Source organism: Apis florea, unplaced genomic scaffold, assembly GCF_048593485.1.
Source record: "Apis florea isolate Af1SG1 unplaced genomic scaffold, ASM4859348v1 contig_2839_pilon, whole genome shotgun sequence".
NCBI classification, from domain to species: Eukaryota; Metazoa; Arthropoda; class Insecta; order Hymenoptera; family Apidae; genus Apis; species Apis florea.
The window spans coordinates 1,237,012-1,255,699 of record NW_028256653.1 but is presented as its reverse complement, the minus strand read 5'-3'; the positions used below and the strand labels follow the sequence as shown (position 1 = coordinate 1,255,699).

The following is an 18,688-nucleotide window of genomic DNA, read 5'->3' as shown; positions in this document are numbered from 1 at the left end:
AAACGCATATCTCTTTAACAATTTTCAATTATTATACTTTATTTTAAAGATTTTTGAAAATGAAATTAAGAAATTGTAAAATTAAATTGATATCGTTCTTGAGCTAATTTAATTTTATGGTAATATAAAATTGATGTTTGAGCAAAAAATCTTAAACTATAATTATAAAACTTATTTAGGTACTAATAATTATAAAATTATTAAAATTGACAACAAACTATTATTGACAAAATAAAAAAATATTTAAATAGATTAATTTTCCAAATTGACGAAATAAAATTTTTATAGTCAATACAAGTTTTTTTCCTTTTACAATTTAAAGAATATAACATTTTTCCAATTTTCATTCAAATTCATATGACTTTTCATAAATCCTAATTTTTAAAATTTACATAAAATGTGAATAAATACATCGATCTATCAAAGAAAAATATTTTAATTTTACTTTTCAACAATAATGACGAGTATAATGTTATTTTTCAATAAGAAACTTTAATTTCCTTTTTTAAATATTATTAAAAAAATATATTAGATATGATCTGTCTTCAAAATGGACCAAAAGGAACCGTTCAAACAAAATTGTTGTAAATGTCCTGGTTGCGGTTTCTTCGCATTGTTACTTATTCCCTATTACCTGTAAATGTCGCGGGGGTGGGTCTTTTTTTTTACCACGTTTCGCGGTTCAAAGATTTACATCGTTCTGCTCTCTTCCCCCGAGGAACGTTTAACGGTCGAGGCATTGTTTGCACGAACTTTCACGAAATAAATTCCCCCTTTTATTTTTTCAGGCAACATTAACGTCAATCCTCATTTTCGTCTCGAGCAATTTTTTAAACCACTCTTAAAGATTCTCCTCCAACCGGTGGATGTTGAATCATTTTTTTCTCTCTCCATGGATCCATGCACATCGTTATATAAATTGTAATAATATAATAATTGATCATGTAAGTAAAGTGCACTGGTGAAATTGATTGGATTTAAATGAAAGTAATGAAGTGAAGAAAAGTTTTCACTTCAATTTTAATTAGAATCGTCTCTGATCGGCTCGGTTATTATTAAACAATACTCGTGGCCTCGCTACCTCGATTTTCACGATTCGCGGCGCCGCATACATCGCGGTAATGAAGGCAATTCATTCGCTTATTCACCGTGTCGCCCTCGTAGGAGTAAGACATTAACGTGTGCACAAGCGCCGATTCGCCAATGCTTGTATCCGCGAATGTGTACGATGGAGAAACACAAGCGGCGGGATGACGTGGGCGAAAACACGCATTGAGATGTGTTTCTTTTCTCGCCGGCTACCCACCCGCAATTATACACGCGTTCCTCTTTCTTCTACTCTCGCTTTCTTTCTTTCTCTCGTTGAGTTTGCTCTTGCAAGGCCTGCAACGGGAAAGCGAATTGCGGCCGAATGATTCATATGACCATGATGGTCGCGATGGTGGCTGGTTTATGGAAAGGGGGTGCTTGCTTTTTTTCTCACGATAACGCTGAGAAACGAAATAAAATTTCTCGAAGATATTCCGGCGATTTATGCAATGGAGAATTCTGTTGTAGAATCCCGTAGATTTATGCTCGGTGGAATATTTGATATTGAAATATTCTCTTCTTTACTTTTGGTAGAATATAGAAATTCAATCTTCAACTTATCTTTGATGCAATGTGTAGAATTCTGAAGCATTTCTTCTTTAAGAGTTGAAGCATTTACGAATGATTTAGATTCGATTATTATGATTAAATTTTTGGAATATTTCAATATTGTAAGGAAACTTTTATTTTTTTCAAATAATAATGGAAATTTGATATTCGAGTTTATGTGATTAGAAATAACGAGTTGAATGAAGAGTTTTAATTATCGGCAATCTTTGTCAATCTTTGAAATTAAAATTTCTCATTTCAAAATTTCCACATTATTTCCACCAACGTTTTTCTAATTGAAAAACAATATTGGCGAAATCGCTCGTTCGCAAAATTGTGCAAACATGGTGGGTATTCATAAAAAAATGTGAAAAAAAAAAAATAAAAAGATAAGTAGTTATATTAAAATCAATATCTGAATAAACTTTCGTTATTCATCTCCATATCTATTTATCGGTAGGAACAAATTTAAGAAATTAGATCAAGCAAATTAATAAAAATCGTTTGAAATGAACACAAGAATGAAAAGACTATTAAATTATTAAATTTTTAAAATTAGTATCAAGATAACTAGAACAACTATGTTGCCTATTTTCCTCCATTTCCTCTCATTTCCTCTCAATCTTATTAATTTTATTAAATATTGCTCGAGCAATTGCTCATGCTCGTGACATTCACTTGTATTTCATATCGACCAATTAATCATTTCTCAGGTGGCGCGTGTATAAAATGTTGAAATATCTAGGTTTTAACCAGTTTTTCCACTTATTTAAATCAATCTCCGCGAACGAATAATTTTAAAAACCCGCGTATTATCTTCTGCATACACATATTCCGCTATGATAACCATAATTTGAAAGTAATATCATCATTTAGAAGGGAAAGAACGAAATAAAGTTTAGCTTAGTTCATTCTTTTTAAACACAATTCTTTCAAAACAATGCAAAATTTTAAAATTTTTCTCTACAAATGCTATAATTTTGTTCGAAACGTGAAAGAAGTTTTTGAAGATTTCATCCCCTTAAAGAGATTTTCCATTGAAAAATAATAATCCACGATACTCCAATGTCCTATTATATTCTACATACATACAAATTCTCTTTCAAATAGGAATTTTTTAATCGAATGAATACAAAATAACGCTCGAATATTACTACTTTTGCAAAACTGAATTTGAAAGAAAATCATTTCATCGATCAAGAAACAAGAAACGTAAGAACAACACTTGCTCTCGGATTAATCGCCTAATAATCGTAAAATGGAGCACTGAGAAAAGGATTGGGAAACACTGGCCCATTAGGAACAAATTCGTAACAGCCGGGTTGAAAGATATCGAGGTCAGATCAAGATGGGATGAACGGGATGTAAACGGTGCAACGAACACGAAATTCAGGTTTTCCATTTTGGAAAAAAATATATTAGAATGGTTAATGCGTAATAAACTCGGCCCATCGTGTCTCTCCGTGTCGTTTTAATTGGCGACTGGTTTCGGAAACCAGTCCTCTCCCTCGATGCGGCGTTGGATCTTACACCGGCTCCACCGTCATTCACGAACAACAGTCATGAATGAGTTCTCACTCTTGTCGAGGAACATTTCTTTTTCTCTCGTCATCTTTTCTTGTTTGACGATACGTACGTACAAATTTGTCTTTGGTACGTGTTCGGTTATTTTTGGCGATGTGGAGAAATATGTATGTCAAATGAAATCTAAATTCAACATTTCAACATGGAGAAGAAATCGCAGGTTTAAAAATAGAAGAGTATATTTCAATCGAGTGAAATTAGAATACAAAAAAATTCTTTTTCGAAAGAAGCTCGAAATTTAAGAATTTAAAAATCAGAATCCTAATTCAATTCTATTTTTCGTCCAGAGAAGAGTTTCAGAAATTTATTATTATTTATTTAAATTAGGTGTAAAAAGAATTAATGACACACCTCTCGATAATCTTTTTAACTGTACACGCTCGGTCTATTTGTTCACACTTGTATAAATTATACTTCTCTTGCGAAGCTTGATTGCGTTTTACGATCCTAATCCTTGGTTTAGGGCTGCTCCACCAGATAGCGTGTCTATTTTAACGATTCAAGTGGCGCGTTATCCTTCTCACGGTTATTCTTTAATTTTCCATGTATTGTATAGCGGGATAAAAGTAGTTGGTAAAAGTGAAATGAACTTTACGCGGTCGGTTTATTATACGTCCGATAAAAGCTCGGCAGAGAAACGATATATCTGGTGATAAAACGTCGTGGAATTGCCTTCACACGTTGCAAGAAGGATCGAAGGATCGTGTGCATTGCGCGTTAAAACGAACGAGCAACGAGTAGATGTTAAATCGTCTCTTATTAGCCTCGTCAAACGTTTTATCGACTTATTTATATTCGAATACAGGGACAAAATTAATCCTTGGGATCGCGTATTATGCGAATCAATGAAATATACGACACCTCTGATTTATTTCCTAATAAATATATATATATATATTATTATATTAATTTCTATTAACATTTTTAAAAAAGAAATATCTAATTCTAATTTATAAGATTCTTTATATCCAAGAACTATATATATATATATACTTGTATTAATTTTGCTAGTTCTACTTCAATTTTCAATTTTTCCATTCAATCTTAACGAAAATGATGAAACAAAATTTTGAAGAAAGAAAAGTCGAAAAAAAAAAAAAAACACTTCGACGATTTTCTCCAAGTAGATAAATTTCCACGAGACGAGTTTCTTTCGATCAGAAAGAAATCGTTTCTCCACAGGGTGTCTTAAAAAGCGGCTCGATTCGAAAAGTGTGCCGAGAGCCAAGGTTGAGGAAGTAATGATTAAAAGCGCGACATGATACGACGTCGTCTAACGGATTTGACGATTGGACACGTTGCTCTCGCTCCACAGTCCGTCGTGGGCGTTTACACCCGGTAGTTGTCAAACGGTTATCCACTGGTTCTTGATTGATTAAGCGTGGCGAGCACTCGTTGACTCTTGCTTCCAGAATCTGAGGAAAAATTCAATCCTTCCAATTAACAGAGCGCGGTTATATATTTGAGACAGTGAATGTATCATTCGAGCACGAAGATTTTGGAAGATTTTGAAGCAGACGAATACATTTGTTTATTAATTAGAATTAAATGATTTAATTAATGATGAAGATATTTTAAAACGTTTGAGGTGAAAATTTCTCCCCATATCTTTTATTTATTATGGAAAATCTCTTTAAGGATTGAAGTGACAAGCATTTCGTAATTGAATATTTTTCTCGAGCAGATGTTAAGATTATTTTTTAAGAAACGAAAAAAAAAAAAAAATAAGAAAGAAACACTTTGAAATTATCTTTTATTTTTTTTTTTTTCTTAACGAAACTTCTACGAATGCAGCATGATAAATTGTGCACACGAGCGATGCGATTTTTTTATTCGACGGAAGAGAGGAGACACAGATTCCTCTGACTGTAGAGGAGCAGCAAAAGAAGTTGGCACATGGTTGATAATAGGACAACTTCTTCGGGCATCCCAAGCATCCAGGTGTTACGGTATAATTTACAAGAAGGGGAGTAACGTTACTTCTTGGTAACTTCTTGGTTCCTCGAGCATCGTTTGTCCCCTCGGGGGCAGCTCGAGAGCAGCAGGGAGAGTTTTATGTACGTGGAAGCGAAATCAGGTTCGGCTGACTCGTATGCATTAATCGTTATTTTATGTAAATTATACGAAATCGATTGGAATATTGAAAGAGTAAGAAGAAAAGGAGATGGTCGGGGGTGAGATGGTGGGATAAAGGAAATGCCGTGAGGACGAAGAAAGAGAAACGTTTATCGAATAATTTAAATGTCGCGTCCCGTGATTATTTATCGGTTAGAAGATAAATACTTTTAGGTTATGTTCATGTTGTTGTACATCTCGACCCGTTATAAAAATTCTTTCGACTAGTTTCTCGTTAATACGCGATCATCCAGGGACAGAGATCATTTCCTTTATTCCTTAAAGTGATCATTTCACGCGATGTTTGCACACTGTTTTCACGAAAAAGGGATTAAACAGTTTTACGCGCTAGAAATTGTTTAGGTTAAACAAAATGTCAGTTTTCAATCAGTTGGTTCAAAAATATAACATTCGATAATTTAATCTATTATCTTGATAATTTGTCTTTGCATTTATCCTTATTATTATATGATTGTATTTGAATTTGGCGCCAAAGTTTTGCTTCCATCTTGAAATTAAGAAAACGAATCAAATCTAAGAAACAAGCTTCAAAGTATCTAAGAAGAAATAAGAAATAATCGTCATTCTCGATGCCGATTAATAATTTGTCCCATTACATTCGAATTTGAATTTGGCGCCAAAGTTTTGCTTCCATCTTGAAATTAAAAGAACTTGAAACCGGAAAAATGCAACGAGTACTCTCGAAATACCTAGAATAGAAGAAATAAGAAATAATCATCCAATTAAGAAAAACTTCTCTAACTAATTTCTTCCAATTTCGATAAAGAAATCGATACGATTTCGTCAACAGAATTTCATCCCTCGAAACAACCTATCCACTAACAAAACGATCCAACTTAAAAATCTAACCTAAAAAAAAAAAAAAAAATAAAAGCAACGAAGAAGAAGAAGAAGGAAGAATAAAGCATCGCTTATCTATCATCGGTTAGAGACAATTGCGAAATTGCGGGTTGCATAGAAAATGGAGGGAGGGAGAACCGCATGAATCACATTTTGTAACGTTATCCGTGCTGCTGTGTTTAAACGGATTGTATACGGATGAGAGGCTCGCGAACGACGTAAAATTCACGGCAATCGCTACGAACGTTGTTTGTTTTACTACGCTTCCTCGTTACCGAACACCGTGAGCGGCGATGCAAATGAACGGTTGCACGGTCATTAAGACGCGTCGTCTAACCAGGAGTAATTGCGACGTCAAAAGGATCGTAAAATCGTCACGACACAACTGTTCGTTCTTCTCTTCTTATTCTGTCGACGCGAATATATTTTTAAAACTTATCGTTTCGAATTCAATAACGATTTTTGAGGAAATCGACGAAGAAGAAGTATTTTGATTGATTTATTTAATTTATCGATTCTTCTCGTTTTCGAGTTTTAAAGTATTCGAACAAACAAATTTATTTATTCCGATTTTGACTTTGTGAAACGTAACGAGTCATACGAGTGGAATTTTACATGGAACATCTAAAGCTCTAAAATATTTAAAATCTCTGCCTCTTTTCGTGCCGTTTAAATAAATTTAAATTTAAACAAATGTTTCATAAACGATTCGTTACGATTGAAATGAAAATTTCCAACAATCGGATAGGAATTAATAATCTGTTAGAAATGAATCGAATGAATGATTTTCCGATCCTTCGAAGCGAGGAAAATAATAGAATGGGACCTCGATGTGAATCAGCCTGTAGAAAACGTGGACATTGTGTGACCGACGTTTCTTTCGAATCTTTATCGTAATTCGAAACCAGATCTCGCGTTTTGCATTTATTAAACCGATCAGGCGAAACCAGCTTTTCCTTTTTTCCCTTTGATATAAAAGAAACGTGCCTTCGCCAAACGTGCATCGAGTCTTGTGCTATGAAAATACGAGAATTTATCCACGTTATCGAAGTACAACGTCGTTAACGTGCCATTTGATTATTGTTTAGCGTGTCGCAACAGGCTCTCGTTATCATCGATGGTTCATTGATATTGCTAATAAAGATAAAAAAAAAAAGAAAAAGTAATAACGGATAAATAATTCGATTATTCGATTAAAAGTATTCATACTCTAATCGACGTAACGAGCTTCTTGCGATATAAAATTCTCCTTCGATCTTTACCTAAATTATCCCAATTATCCCAACGTTTCAATCCTTTCTTTTAATCGTGGAAATATACCGATTTATAATACGTATTTTCGAATATTGGATAATCGAAAATAAAATTTCAAATTTCAATCGTAAAAGACGAAGGCCACTCGATTTAACCAATAATTCCAATATTGAGCTCTGATAAATATTTAAACGTATTTAAAACGTATCACACGTAAACGATTAGGATCAAGACAGCGTAACGAAAATAATTAACCTGCATTTTTATAATAAAATGGACTCGCGCGACTTTATTAATTAACGAGAACCAGAAAAATCTGAAAACCTGTTTCCATTTCACTTAATGTTTAACGTGTTATATTAAAATACTTTTATATAAACTTGCTTATATAACATCGTTGAAAATAAAAGATTGATAAAATTGTAATAGGTTTTTTTCTTTCCTTCTTTCTTTTTCAGATTACGAAGCGCCGGCGCTATCGTGAAAAATATTGCAAGTAAGCGTTAACGCGCGCTCATCGATCATATTATCGGATTTATACCGATCTCGTTCACTCGTATGACTCAAAGTAAAGTTCAATTTCCCTTCTATCTCTTTCTCTCTCTCCACGATTCCTTGTCACTTGTCGATAATGCGAGTTTGCATTACGGATTCATTCTTCAAAGGTACGAGTCATACACGCGCGTTTCACGATGAATCATTCCTTATGGATTCGTAAGCGGCTTGTTTTCGATCGAACCTTAATTTCCTTCGAATTTTTGTTACAGGTATTGCGTTATTTATCCTTTGCAATATTAGCAGCCGCGCGAATCACACTCGATCCAATATTCAAATTTGTATTCTTCATCAGATTTCAGTGTGTATGAATAAAATACAGGGCGTTTCACGTAAATTGATCTGAAAATTTAGAGATTGTAATTTTTATTTTTGTTACGGTATTGCGTTATTTATCCTTTGCAATATTAGCAGCCGCGCGAATCACACTCGATTCAATATTCAAATTTGTATTCGTGTCTTTATCAGATTTCAGTGTGCACGAAATACAGGTCGTTTCACGTAAATGGATCTCAAAATTTCACTTCGAGATTGTGATTTCTATTTATTTTAAATGGGATTGTACGACTTCGATTCTCTTCTTCCTCGTCAAAAAATATATTTGTGTTAAAGAAGAGAAAGGAAAATTAAAAAACGTAAAATATTTTTTGATTTTAATCGGATGAAGCAATTTTTTTTTTCTTTTTGTCATTCGTGTATCGTCAGATTTTGAATTGTTAAAATTTTAAATCTATGTTGCGATCATCGTATATTAACGAAATTTGAAAAATGTTCTAATCAAACTTTCTCCTATCCAATTTAATTTTGAAACGCTCGTTGGATCTTATCGGATCAAATCTGTTACGAACGAACAAATAGATAGTAATTTCCATCAAAGTTTATTGGAAATAATCAAATTGCATTGCGTCCAGGCATCAACCGAGGTTTATTATTAACTGTCACATTGCTCGATTGGATGCCATTAATCTCGTAAGATTGGGTCACAGTTTTACAGACTCGATCGAATCCAAGTCCAGATAGGAAATTACTAGATTCATCAGAGCCCATTAAACGGCAATGTAACGTTACTCGACTTCCTCGAATTCGATTAAGCATTCAAGAAGAGAATTCAAGAAACATTCAATTGGACATTATATATATTGAGATATTTTCGATCGAAACAATTGCATTACAATGATCTGTGCAAAATTTAAATGTATAAAAATCTAGAAAATATGTAGAATACGTAGAGAGATAGAAATTATTCAAAGTATAGTGTAGACATTATGACATTACTTTGAATCAAATATATCATTTGTCGAGTTATACTGTTTAATTTATTAGAGTTAAGTTTTTCTAGAACTCGGTTGGAAATTCTATATAATTATAATTATATTGGGTAGAATTTTTATTAGATTTTCCTTGATCGAATTTATTTTTAAGTATTGATTCTCGATTAGAGATAAAATTTGCACAAGACTTTTTTTAATCTCGTCGAACGAGAAGCTAGAATTTTGATGGATCTTATTATTGCATCTTTGCATTCGATCTCAGAAAATCTTGCCAAAAACTGGAAATTTTGTTGAACAGCAGTTTTAATTTAATAGCAAAATTGTATAGAATTTACCCAGACTTCCACATTCTTAGCTGATATTAGCACAAGACACGAGTAAATTTTGTAATGAATCGAATGACAAAGAGACAATCTCTGGTATTCTATGAATTTATAAAATTTGCTAAAAATCTGAATTTCAATAATATTTAACATAACCAAGTGATGATATAATGATTTTTTTGGCAGCTCCATGAAATTTGAACTGTTAAAAACTTCTTCTTCTTTAGAATCCAGTTCTGTTTAGGATCGATAATTTGATCCTGGATCCTTAATTATTTCTAATTTAGATTTAAATTTTTCTTAACACTTGGAATCTGAAGAAAAATTTTGTAATTCAAATCTGAACTGCATCAGATTCGTATTTCAAAGTAATGAATCTAAAAATACGTTCAGAATGTTAAATAAATATCGTTCGTAATTAAAATTTAAGTATATACAATCCTCCATTCGACTCCTTCCAATACAAATTTAATCCCAATTCCACTCTCATAGATGATCTTCAACTTTCAATCTGGATCAGCATTCACCTCATACGTATGTCTAATTCTAAATCGCTTGGAGATATGATCTCTCACTGTGCGCCCAATTGAAATCTTTTCGAAGCTCGCCCCGAATTTTTTCCACAAACGTAACGCGATTGTTTCTCCCCAGATCTAGATATACAATTCTCTAATCTGACATGTTAAATTCAAATTGGATCTCGATATATATATATACATATATACAACAATAGAATAGACGAGATTAGCCACAATTTTTAAATATTTCCCCTTCGATGACTCACAATTAACTCCGTGCTATTTTAAAAGAGAAAAATTGGTACCAATCGCCCATACAAATCAAATAGCTCATATTTTTCTGCAAACATCTCGACTTGTTATTAAATATATCGCGTTATTATATTTTCGTGTCACATTTCTCATTGCATTGTCGTCCAGTTTTATCGCCCGATCAAGGATTATTTCCATGTCACGCCGAATTATCATCATCGATCAATGACCACACTCGCGATTATGCATCCATTTGCCCGTGTAATTACCGATAATAACCGATAATTATCGATCCTTGTATCGACCAATTAAAAGCGAGTGGTTACATAATGGCTGGAACGGCCGATGCGTTTGATAGAAAAATGGCGGAAACGATTACCGCCATTACAACAAGACGCAATTTACCCCGTAATCTCTATCTGAAAACTCGTCGACACCATAAAGTTCCCCCCCCAATTGGTTACAAGTTCGCAGCAAATATCGCGCAATTAAAGTCGCAGCCTTTCTATCTGATCCTTGAGATCGAAGTACACGATTCTCGCAAATCGATACCTCGCTAATTGTTGTGATATTCCGCTTTCTCTGTAAACGTGTGCGCGACAAAATAACGATGTAATAATTCTATGTTGTGAACAGGATGGTTTTCAAATGGCTCGATCCGCCATTTTTTTTTGTCGTAGATCAAAAAAAAAAGAATATCGATCGATTGACGAGTATGAACGCTCATTTCGATGTGACGTCGAATGGATTATCGATCTACGCGCGAGAAGATACGTGAGAAGGTTTTTTTACGAATTTTTGACGATAAATAATTAAGGAACAATTAAGAAAAGTTGAAATATTCGAACGATAGGAAATATACCGTGCTTGTTCTATATTTATTTGTCAAATTATGTGTAAATTTATTTGCGTAAAATTTGTAATATCTGGAATTTTTCCAATTTTCAAAGCTATCCAAAAATTGTATTCGAAATACAACACGATTGAATTCGTTCGCGATATTCCATTTTCTCACTGTCGAAAAATTAGAATAGATGCATTGTATCGATAATAAGGATATTTTTTTCACGATTATCATTACGTATGTAATCGCACGAAGGGTTGTCTCATCGAGGAGAGGAGAAAGTTTCTCGATTTTCGATCGTAGGTGGATATTTCTCGTGATACGATTTCTTGATCGGTTTCACTTTCTACCGAAAGCTCGCCTCCGCATTTATGACGAAATGTTTTACGAGGCGAAATTCCTGCTGGTTTATCTTTCTCCGTGAATTATGCGCTTGCTCCGCGTTTCTCCTTTTGCCGGACGATTCGAATCGCCATCTAATATTCCAAACTGTTTCGAAGCTTTTATGCTTTTCTCCTTCTTTCCGTGGATTACAAAAATTAATAAAAAGTGGATTGCACGCGATTTCAATCGAAACGTTAAAATACAAATACTATTCCCTTGGTTTTAAAATAATAAGCGAAATAAAGGAGGAAATAAAATTCTACATCCTACGTTTGATATTTTCTCTAACGAACATTTTTCTGATGTTTTCGTGAAAGAATAAAAGGTTTGGCGATGCGTAAAAAGATAATATTTTTCACGATGATTGAGGCGACGATAATAAATTGTCGAAACATCAATTGCAAAACAGAAATATCCGAGGTTTTTAATCTTTCTTTCCTCTTTCACATGAACGATGACCGAATGGGAAATCATATATCATAAACTATCGATCGTACCTTGCGAAAAGATTTAGAAGAAAGATAAGAGAAATAAGTAAGTGGAATTGCGATTTTTATTTATCTATCCTCGATCGATCGGCCATTTTTCATAGAGCGATTCATCGATCACGCATGATGATGGTTGTGCACTTAGACTTGTGCAGGCGTTCAGAAGAAAAATGAGATTCAGAATTCCGATTCGTGTAATCATCTTCGGCTCTCCTCGCAGCCGATCGAATTCTTCAAATCCGCGAAAAGAAAAGTATCTTTGCTTCTCTCGTTCGCTAAAAACATCTTCGAGATGCGCTCGATTTTTTTTTTTCATAAAACTTATTTAAAATATCCACAGATTCAATTATACCATTTTTTACCATATTCGTGTATCTTCGATTCATCTTCGACTCTCCTCGCAGCCGATCGAATTCTTCAAATCCGTGAAAAGAAAATAAAACTTATTTAAATTTTCGCCATACGATTTCTCAATTTTCAATTCGCTCGTGTAAGAAAAAAGTGAATCGCCTCACGAAAGAATGTTCGCGCGTAAAAAGAGTGAATTTTAAGAATTGTAATTATCAGGTGGAGGAAGGCACGATAAGGAATCGTCTGTCGCCAAATGTTATCCGCTTAAGTCGTTATCGATCCACGACTTACATCGATTACGTGTTTCCAACGTCACAATCCAAAATTCCCTTAACGATTACGCGCGTTTATTGATTCACAGAACGAGCACGATTATTACGTGGATAAGGAAATAATCGATTTTTCTTCTGGCATCGATCGAAAGAGAGATGTTCGATGGATAATAGAAACTGACTAAGTTCCTCTTGATTCGAGCAAATTAGTTTGAACGAATGAGATTATTTATCGTTTTATTTTATATCACGAATTGTAAAAATCTTCTCGTAACTCGACTGTGAAAACATGGGTTAATAGACAACTTTCGTGAAGGAATATTTCTTATACACGTAGTTTTTGTTTACATTGATTTGTATCGATTCTAGGTTTCGATACCGCGTATATGACGCGAATATAGGGAGAAGTATGACGAATGATGATGACGTATCGATTTTTAACAACGATGAAATTTTTATTCTTTTTACATTTTCGAGAAATGTTGTTTGAACAATAGAAACCCTTTGATTTCTTTATCATTGAGAATATTTTAATAACGATAAACATCATTTGGATAGCATTCACATAGAATATAGAAAATAATTAGGATAATGCGAACGATCGTTCACAATTTTGAAGCAGCTTCAGGTGCTTTGTTCAATTTCACAATCGTTTCGAAACAGGAAATCCCTGGATCCTCCCCGGATTTAATTAAAAAAAAAAAATAGACTGGATTCGAAGTAGAATGGTCGATTTGCAATGGAATATTGATCGCGAGAGACGATGGAAATTACGATTATGCAAAACAAGCAGCATTCTAATAAGGATCGTTTCGTGTCCACGATGATATTTGAAAATCGTTGCCAACCTTTCTCTGTTCCACAATATGTCGCAATATCTCTCACTTCGTGTCACAAAAATGCCAAGGAAATATCTCTATTATTCGATTATAACAGCTCACAGCCTATAATTAACAGCGTATAATTACAATATAAACGGATAAAAATTCCATGATTTATTCATCCTGTTTCTTTCTTATCGAATAATTTACTCGTGTAACACAGATTTATTAATCGATCTATCGATAGCATTGACTCGTTAAATACCTTCGCCTCGATAAAGTAGAAAATTAATAATCCATTTTCATGATCTATAACCAGATTTCAATAATTCCCGAGTATAATATTTCATTGTGGAGTCTGTCCAGATAGAAGTCCACCGAGTTACGTCCAACTTTTTTTCATTGAGTTTCTGAAACTGGTTCCACGGGAATCGCGCAATAAATCTTCATTTTCTTCATCGCAATTATTATTTTACCTTCCTTATTCCGCGTTTAATAGATCTACGTAGTTTGTTCATCTACGTAGTTAAAATTAACATCTACTCGATGCTCGTAACATTGTATTTCGAATATCGAGTCAAGTTCGCTTCGATATTTCACAAGTTTTTTTTCGATTCCATCTTTATATACACTGAATTTAAATATTTGAATATAAACTCGAATACTTGAATACTCAAATTCACGTGTAAATCTTCGATATTCAATAATCAATTTCAAATTCGAATATTCAAGATTCAAGTTCAATTATTTCATATTCAAAGAGTTTGAATATCCGAGTACTCAGATTCAGATTCAAATATTCGAAATTCAAGTTTAATTATTTAATATTCAAAAACTTCGAATATTCGAGCACTCGGATTCAGATCCAAATATTCGAGTGCTCGGATTCAGATTCAAATATTCGAGATCCTATTATTTAATATTCAAAAAGTTCGAATATTCGAGCACTCGGATTCAGATTCAAATATTCGAGTGTTCGGATTCAGATTCAAATATTCGAAATTCAAGTTTAATTATTTAATATTCAAAAACTTCGAATATTCGAGTACTCAGATTCAGATCCAAATATTCGAGTGCTCGGATTCAGATTCAAATATTCGAGCACTCGGATTCAGATCCAAATATTCGAGTGCTCGGATTCAGATTCAAATATTCGAAATTCAAGTTTAATTATTTAATATTCAAAAACTTCGAATATTCGAGTACTCAGATTCAGATCCAAATATTCGAGTGCTCGGATTCAGATTCAAATATTCGAGCACTCGGATTCAGATCCAAATATTCGAGCGCTCGGATTCAGATTCAAATATTCGAGATTCAAGTCCAATTATTTCATATTCAAAAAGTTCGAATATTCAGAAAATTCGAAAATTCGGATTCAAATCCAAATTCGATTGATACTTAGATATTCAAGATTCAGATACCCAGATCATGTTCATTACAATGAGTACATTCGATATATTGAAATAGTAATTCTTAACGTTATTAATTCTGTAATTCAGATTCGCCACGATCGAAATTTAACTCTCGTCCATTATATTACGTGAGAAGGCGTGTTTACACGGTATGAGAGGCGTCGCAGCTTCAAGACGGACCAATCGATGATTTCTCGAGAGTCATTAACTCATATAACGAATGATACTGGGAGCGGCAGCGTTTACCAGCATCTAATACTCGCCATTCTATAGGTGCATAAGCTTATCAGCAGCGGCAATCTGAGAGAGAAATCGTAGATACTATCTTCGTGATCTCGAAACTAGCCGGCCAATTCTATGAATCGCTTTTGTTTAAATATTAAGTGTAATAATATGTAACCATTAGCGTAAATAGCCTACTTGTGTCAACAGTGACATGGAAGATCATTAAGAATTAATATAAAAATTATCTTTTTTATGAACCATTTCAAGAGAATAATATTAGAGATTTTTCATATTTATATATGACTTTGATAATCAAATAATTATCGCAAATCACTTTAAATTAGTGAACAATTACAGATACATTCAAATTACAGATGTATATATTTGAAAAGAGAATTAAAAAACTTATCTCAACTTATAAGAAATAGTCCTTCTCATTACGCTTTTAAAATTGTCCATTCGGGTGACCTAATTACCTACCGTGGGTAACAAGTATTAAGATATTTGTTAAAAAACGTTAGGGAGTAGAGTCAAGAACCATCGTCCAAGAAGGAAGATATTAATGACGCCTATGTTCGAAAGGTGAATGGATCACTTTGATAGGTCAGTGCATTACAAGAACGTAATAATGATCAATCGCGTCGAGATAAGATATCGATTCGCATTATCGATATTATCGATGACACGTCCAACGTGTGACGAAACGTGTGTTAATCTTTTTTTTTTTTTTTTTTTTTTTTATATCCGAAACACCGGCGTTTAACTCTACCCTCGTTTACTTTTATCGGTAAATCTTAAAGATCGATCCAGTCTAGCGCAACGTGTCGTAGCGATCGTGTCGTCTCTTCCATTAACATCAGTGGCATACGTAATTTTAGATCATCGTGCAAAATTATTCTCATTATAAATTGGCAGTGAAATTAATATCAATTTTAATTCGATTTTAATTCGCGAGAGAGGGATTTAATCCCTCTGTTAAATTATTATATTTTGGTATGTGATGAATCTGAAATTGGATGAACGATAGATCGAGATTCGGATTGGACGATGCGTGAGGTATGATATTCTGTGAAAATGAAAGAAAAATATTTTTAGATATAATTGAAATATATTGTGTCGTAGTTTGAATGAAATTTTCAATTATTCTTATATTCTTGAATTTCTCTTGAGATACGTCTCTTTTTTTTTTTTTTTTTTTCTATTTTATTTTAACAGTAAGAAAAAATAGGGGCGAGAGGCAGAAAGCGTGAAATAGAGAAATGCAATTGAGGATTGTTCAAATTATAATAAAATATAAATAATTTAAGAGATAATTTGAAGTGGTAAATACGTAGGAGAAAAAGAGAAAAAAATATACTAAGCTAGATTAATGGTTAGAAATATTGAAATTGATCCAAAACATCGATACATATATTTCCACATACTTTTCTTCTTTGTTTCTTTCAATTACAAGATAATTCTTAACGAAAGAATTTCTATATGAACAAAGTCATATCGATGGTTAATAAATTGTAATAAACTTAATATATTGATTGATCAAAAAAGGGAATAACGATATGGAAAGATGAAAAAGGTCAACATTCTTTTTTGATTAATTATTACAACATTTGATCAAAATCAATTAAACCATTTAAATCACATTTAATACACTCAGACATAGACGTGTGACATTTAAGACGTGCGATTATTCACAAATTTATCGATCGATATTAATGATACATTCAGCTGATCAATTATCCCCTAGCTAACAGTGCTACCAACCGCTGTTAATAAAAGATATTCCCCCCCCCCCCAAAAAAAATATAAATATATATATATATATACAACGTAAAATATTGTTCAACAGATCGGCGGAGGAGCCATGTCACCGGAACTGCAGAACGGATCGCGAGAAATCGACGTAGAACCGGGAGAATCGGATCGATACCTGTCCAATACCTGGCTCGAGTGAAATCGAACACGGAAGATCGGCGTGCAATAATCGTGGATCGACACACGTGATCGGTCCAGCAGCTTGGAACCTACGGCCTCCCCGCTGGCCTGGCCAGCTACTATGCGAATTGAAGCTCTCAGCACCCTCGTCGCGGTGAGTTCGCCCCCTTTTCTTTTTTTTCCAAACCTCTTTCAACGCCATCTATCTCTCCCCTCGATCTTTGATCGATCGATTCGAGAATCGTGTGTGTGTGTGTGTGTGTGTGTGTGTGTGTGTGTGTATATTGATCAACTTGGCGTGATTAACTCGTTCGTGGAGTAAACGAAAAGGTGACAAAGTAATAATGTGACACGTGTGATATTTCACTGGGTAATTCGAACGTGGGTGAAAGAAAGTGGTGATATTTCATCGATTATTGAATATGGAGAAACGCGTGATAAACGTGTGTATATATATTCAGGTATATGTTGTAATTTATTAGGGAATTCGTTATGGGATGTTGTAATCTTTTCTATTTTACTTAAGATGAAAGGAAAGGAAAGCGGGGTACGATAAATCTTCCAGGTTTCCTTCTAGCAAATGTGAAAAGGGTTAGGAAAACTACAATTGAATGTTAATGATTGTTTTCAATTCGCTCGATCGTTCATTTAAAATGTCGGTATATCAACTTTCCTTCCTATTAAGTACTCGTAGTCCAAGAAATTTGCTCCTGATATTTCTTTTCGAAAAATTCGTTTCCAAAAATTCTTGCGTTCAATTTCTTGGCGAAATAATGGTTTGTTCGCCCAGCAGGTGTTAAAATAACGTTCTCATAAATACAGCTTGCCGTGACAATAAGTAATTCTTTGCACGTGCCGTACAACTCGTGTACCAAACACAATCACCGTGATTTAAATCATCGCCTGTGAGCATTGTGGGTGTAATTACTGTTATTCTCACGTGATAACCGCGACACACGAAGAGAAATTTCACGATTCACGAATCCTCGATAATTCAACAAATTTTAACAACTTGGAATATAATTTAATATTTATAAGACTTTTCCATTTATTTATTTATTTATCTTAGCTTTTCCATATCCTAGGTTTATTATCGTTTCAATGCGATTTTTTTTTTCACGCTAATCAAAAATTTTCGATGCTTTTCTGTGTTGCACATTTGTAATGTCTTTTCCATTCGTTCGTTTATTTATTTATTTATCTTAGCTTTTCCATATCCTAGGTTTATTATCGTTTCAATGCGATTTTTTTTTCACGCTAATCAAAAATTTTCGATGCTTTTCTGTGTTGCATATTTGTAATATTGGCGGATCACCTTTGCTGCAATTTTTACGTTGAAGCTCACTCTCGTCCTAAATAAAAGAGGAAACGAAAACGATTTCTTTCCTTTCCATCTATTATTACGATAGGATACGAATTGTGTAGCTGCATTATAGCTTAACATACACGAAAACAATGGGCACACGCGACGTCTCAGTTATCCGTTTAGAATTCAGAAGAAAACGTGTATGTGTAGATATCGCGGCTGGGATCTTTTCCACGTTCCGAGTGGCGAGATTTTAACGCGATTACACGCATAACACTG

At 33.7% G+C, this 18,688-nt stretch overlaps 1 protein-coding gene across 2 annotated transcripts in view; it reads left to right on the top strand.

Moving 5' to 3' along the window:
- Positions 1-18,688, top strand: part of LOC100863335 (uncharacterized) — a 106,639-nt gene that overhangs the window by 68,118 nt on the left and 19,833 nt on the right. The window contains exons 1-2 of one of the 2 annotated variants that reach the window (XM_086907343.1): positions 15,980-16,227; positions 17,018-17,257. In XM_086907343.1, the coding sequence (XP_086763469.1) occupies positions 17,225-17,257 (33 nt within the window). In that variant the 5' untranslated portion in view covers positions 15,980-16,227; positions 17,018-17,224. Of the gene's footprint in view, positions 1-15,979; positions 16,228-17,017; positions 17,258-18,688 lie in introns of those variants that run through there. The other variant, XM_012486763.3, reaches the window with a different exon arrangement.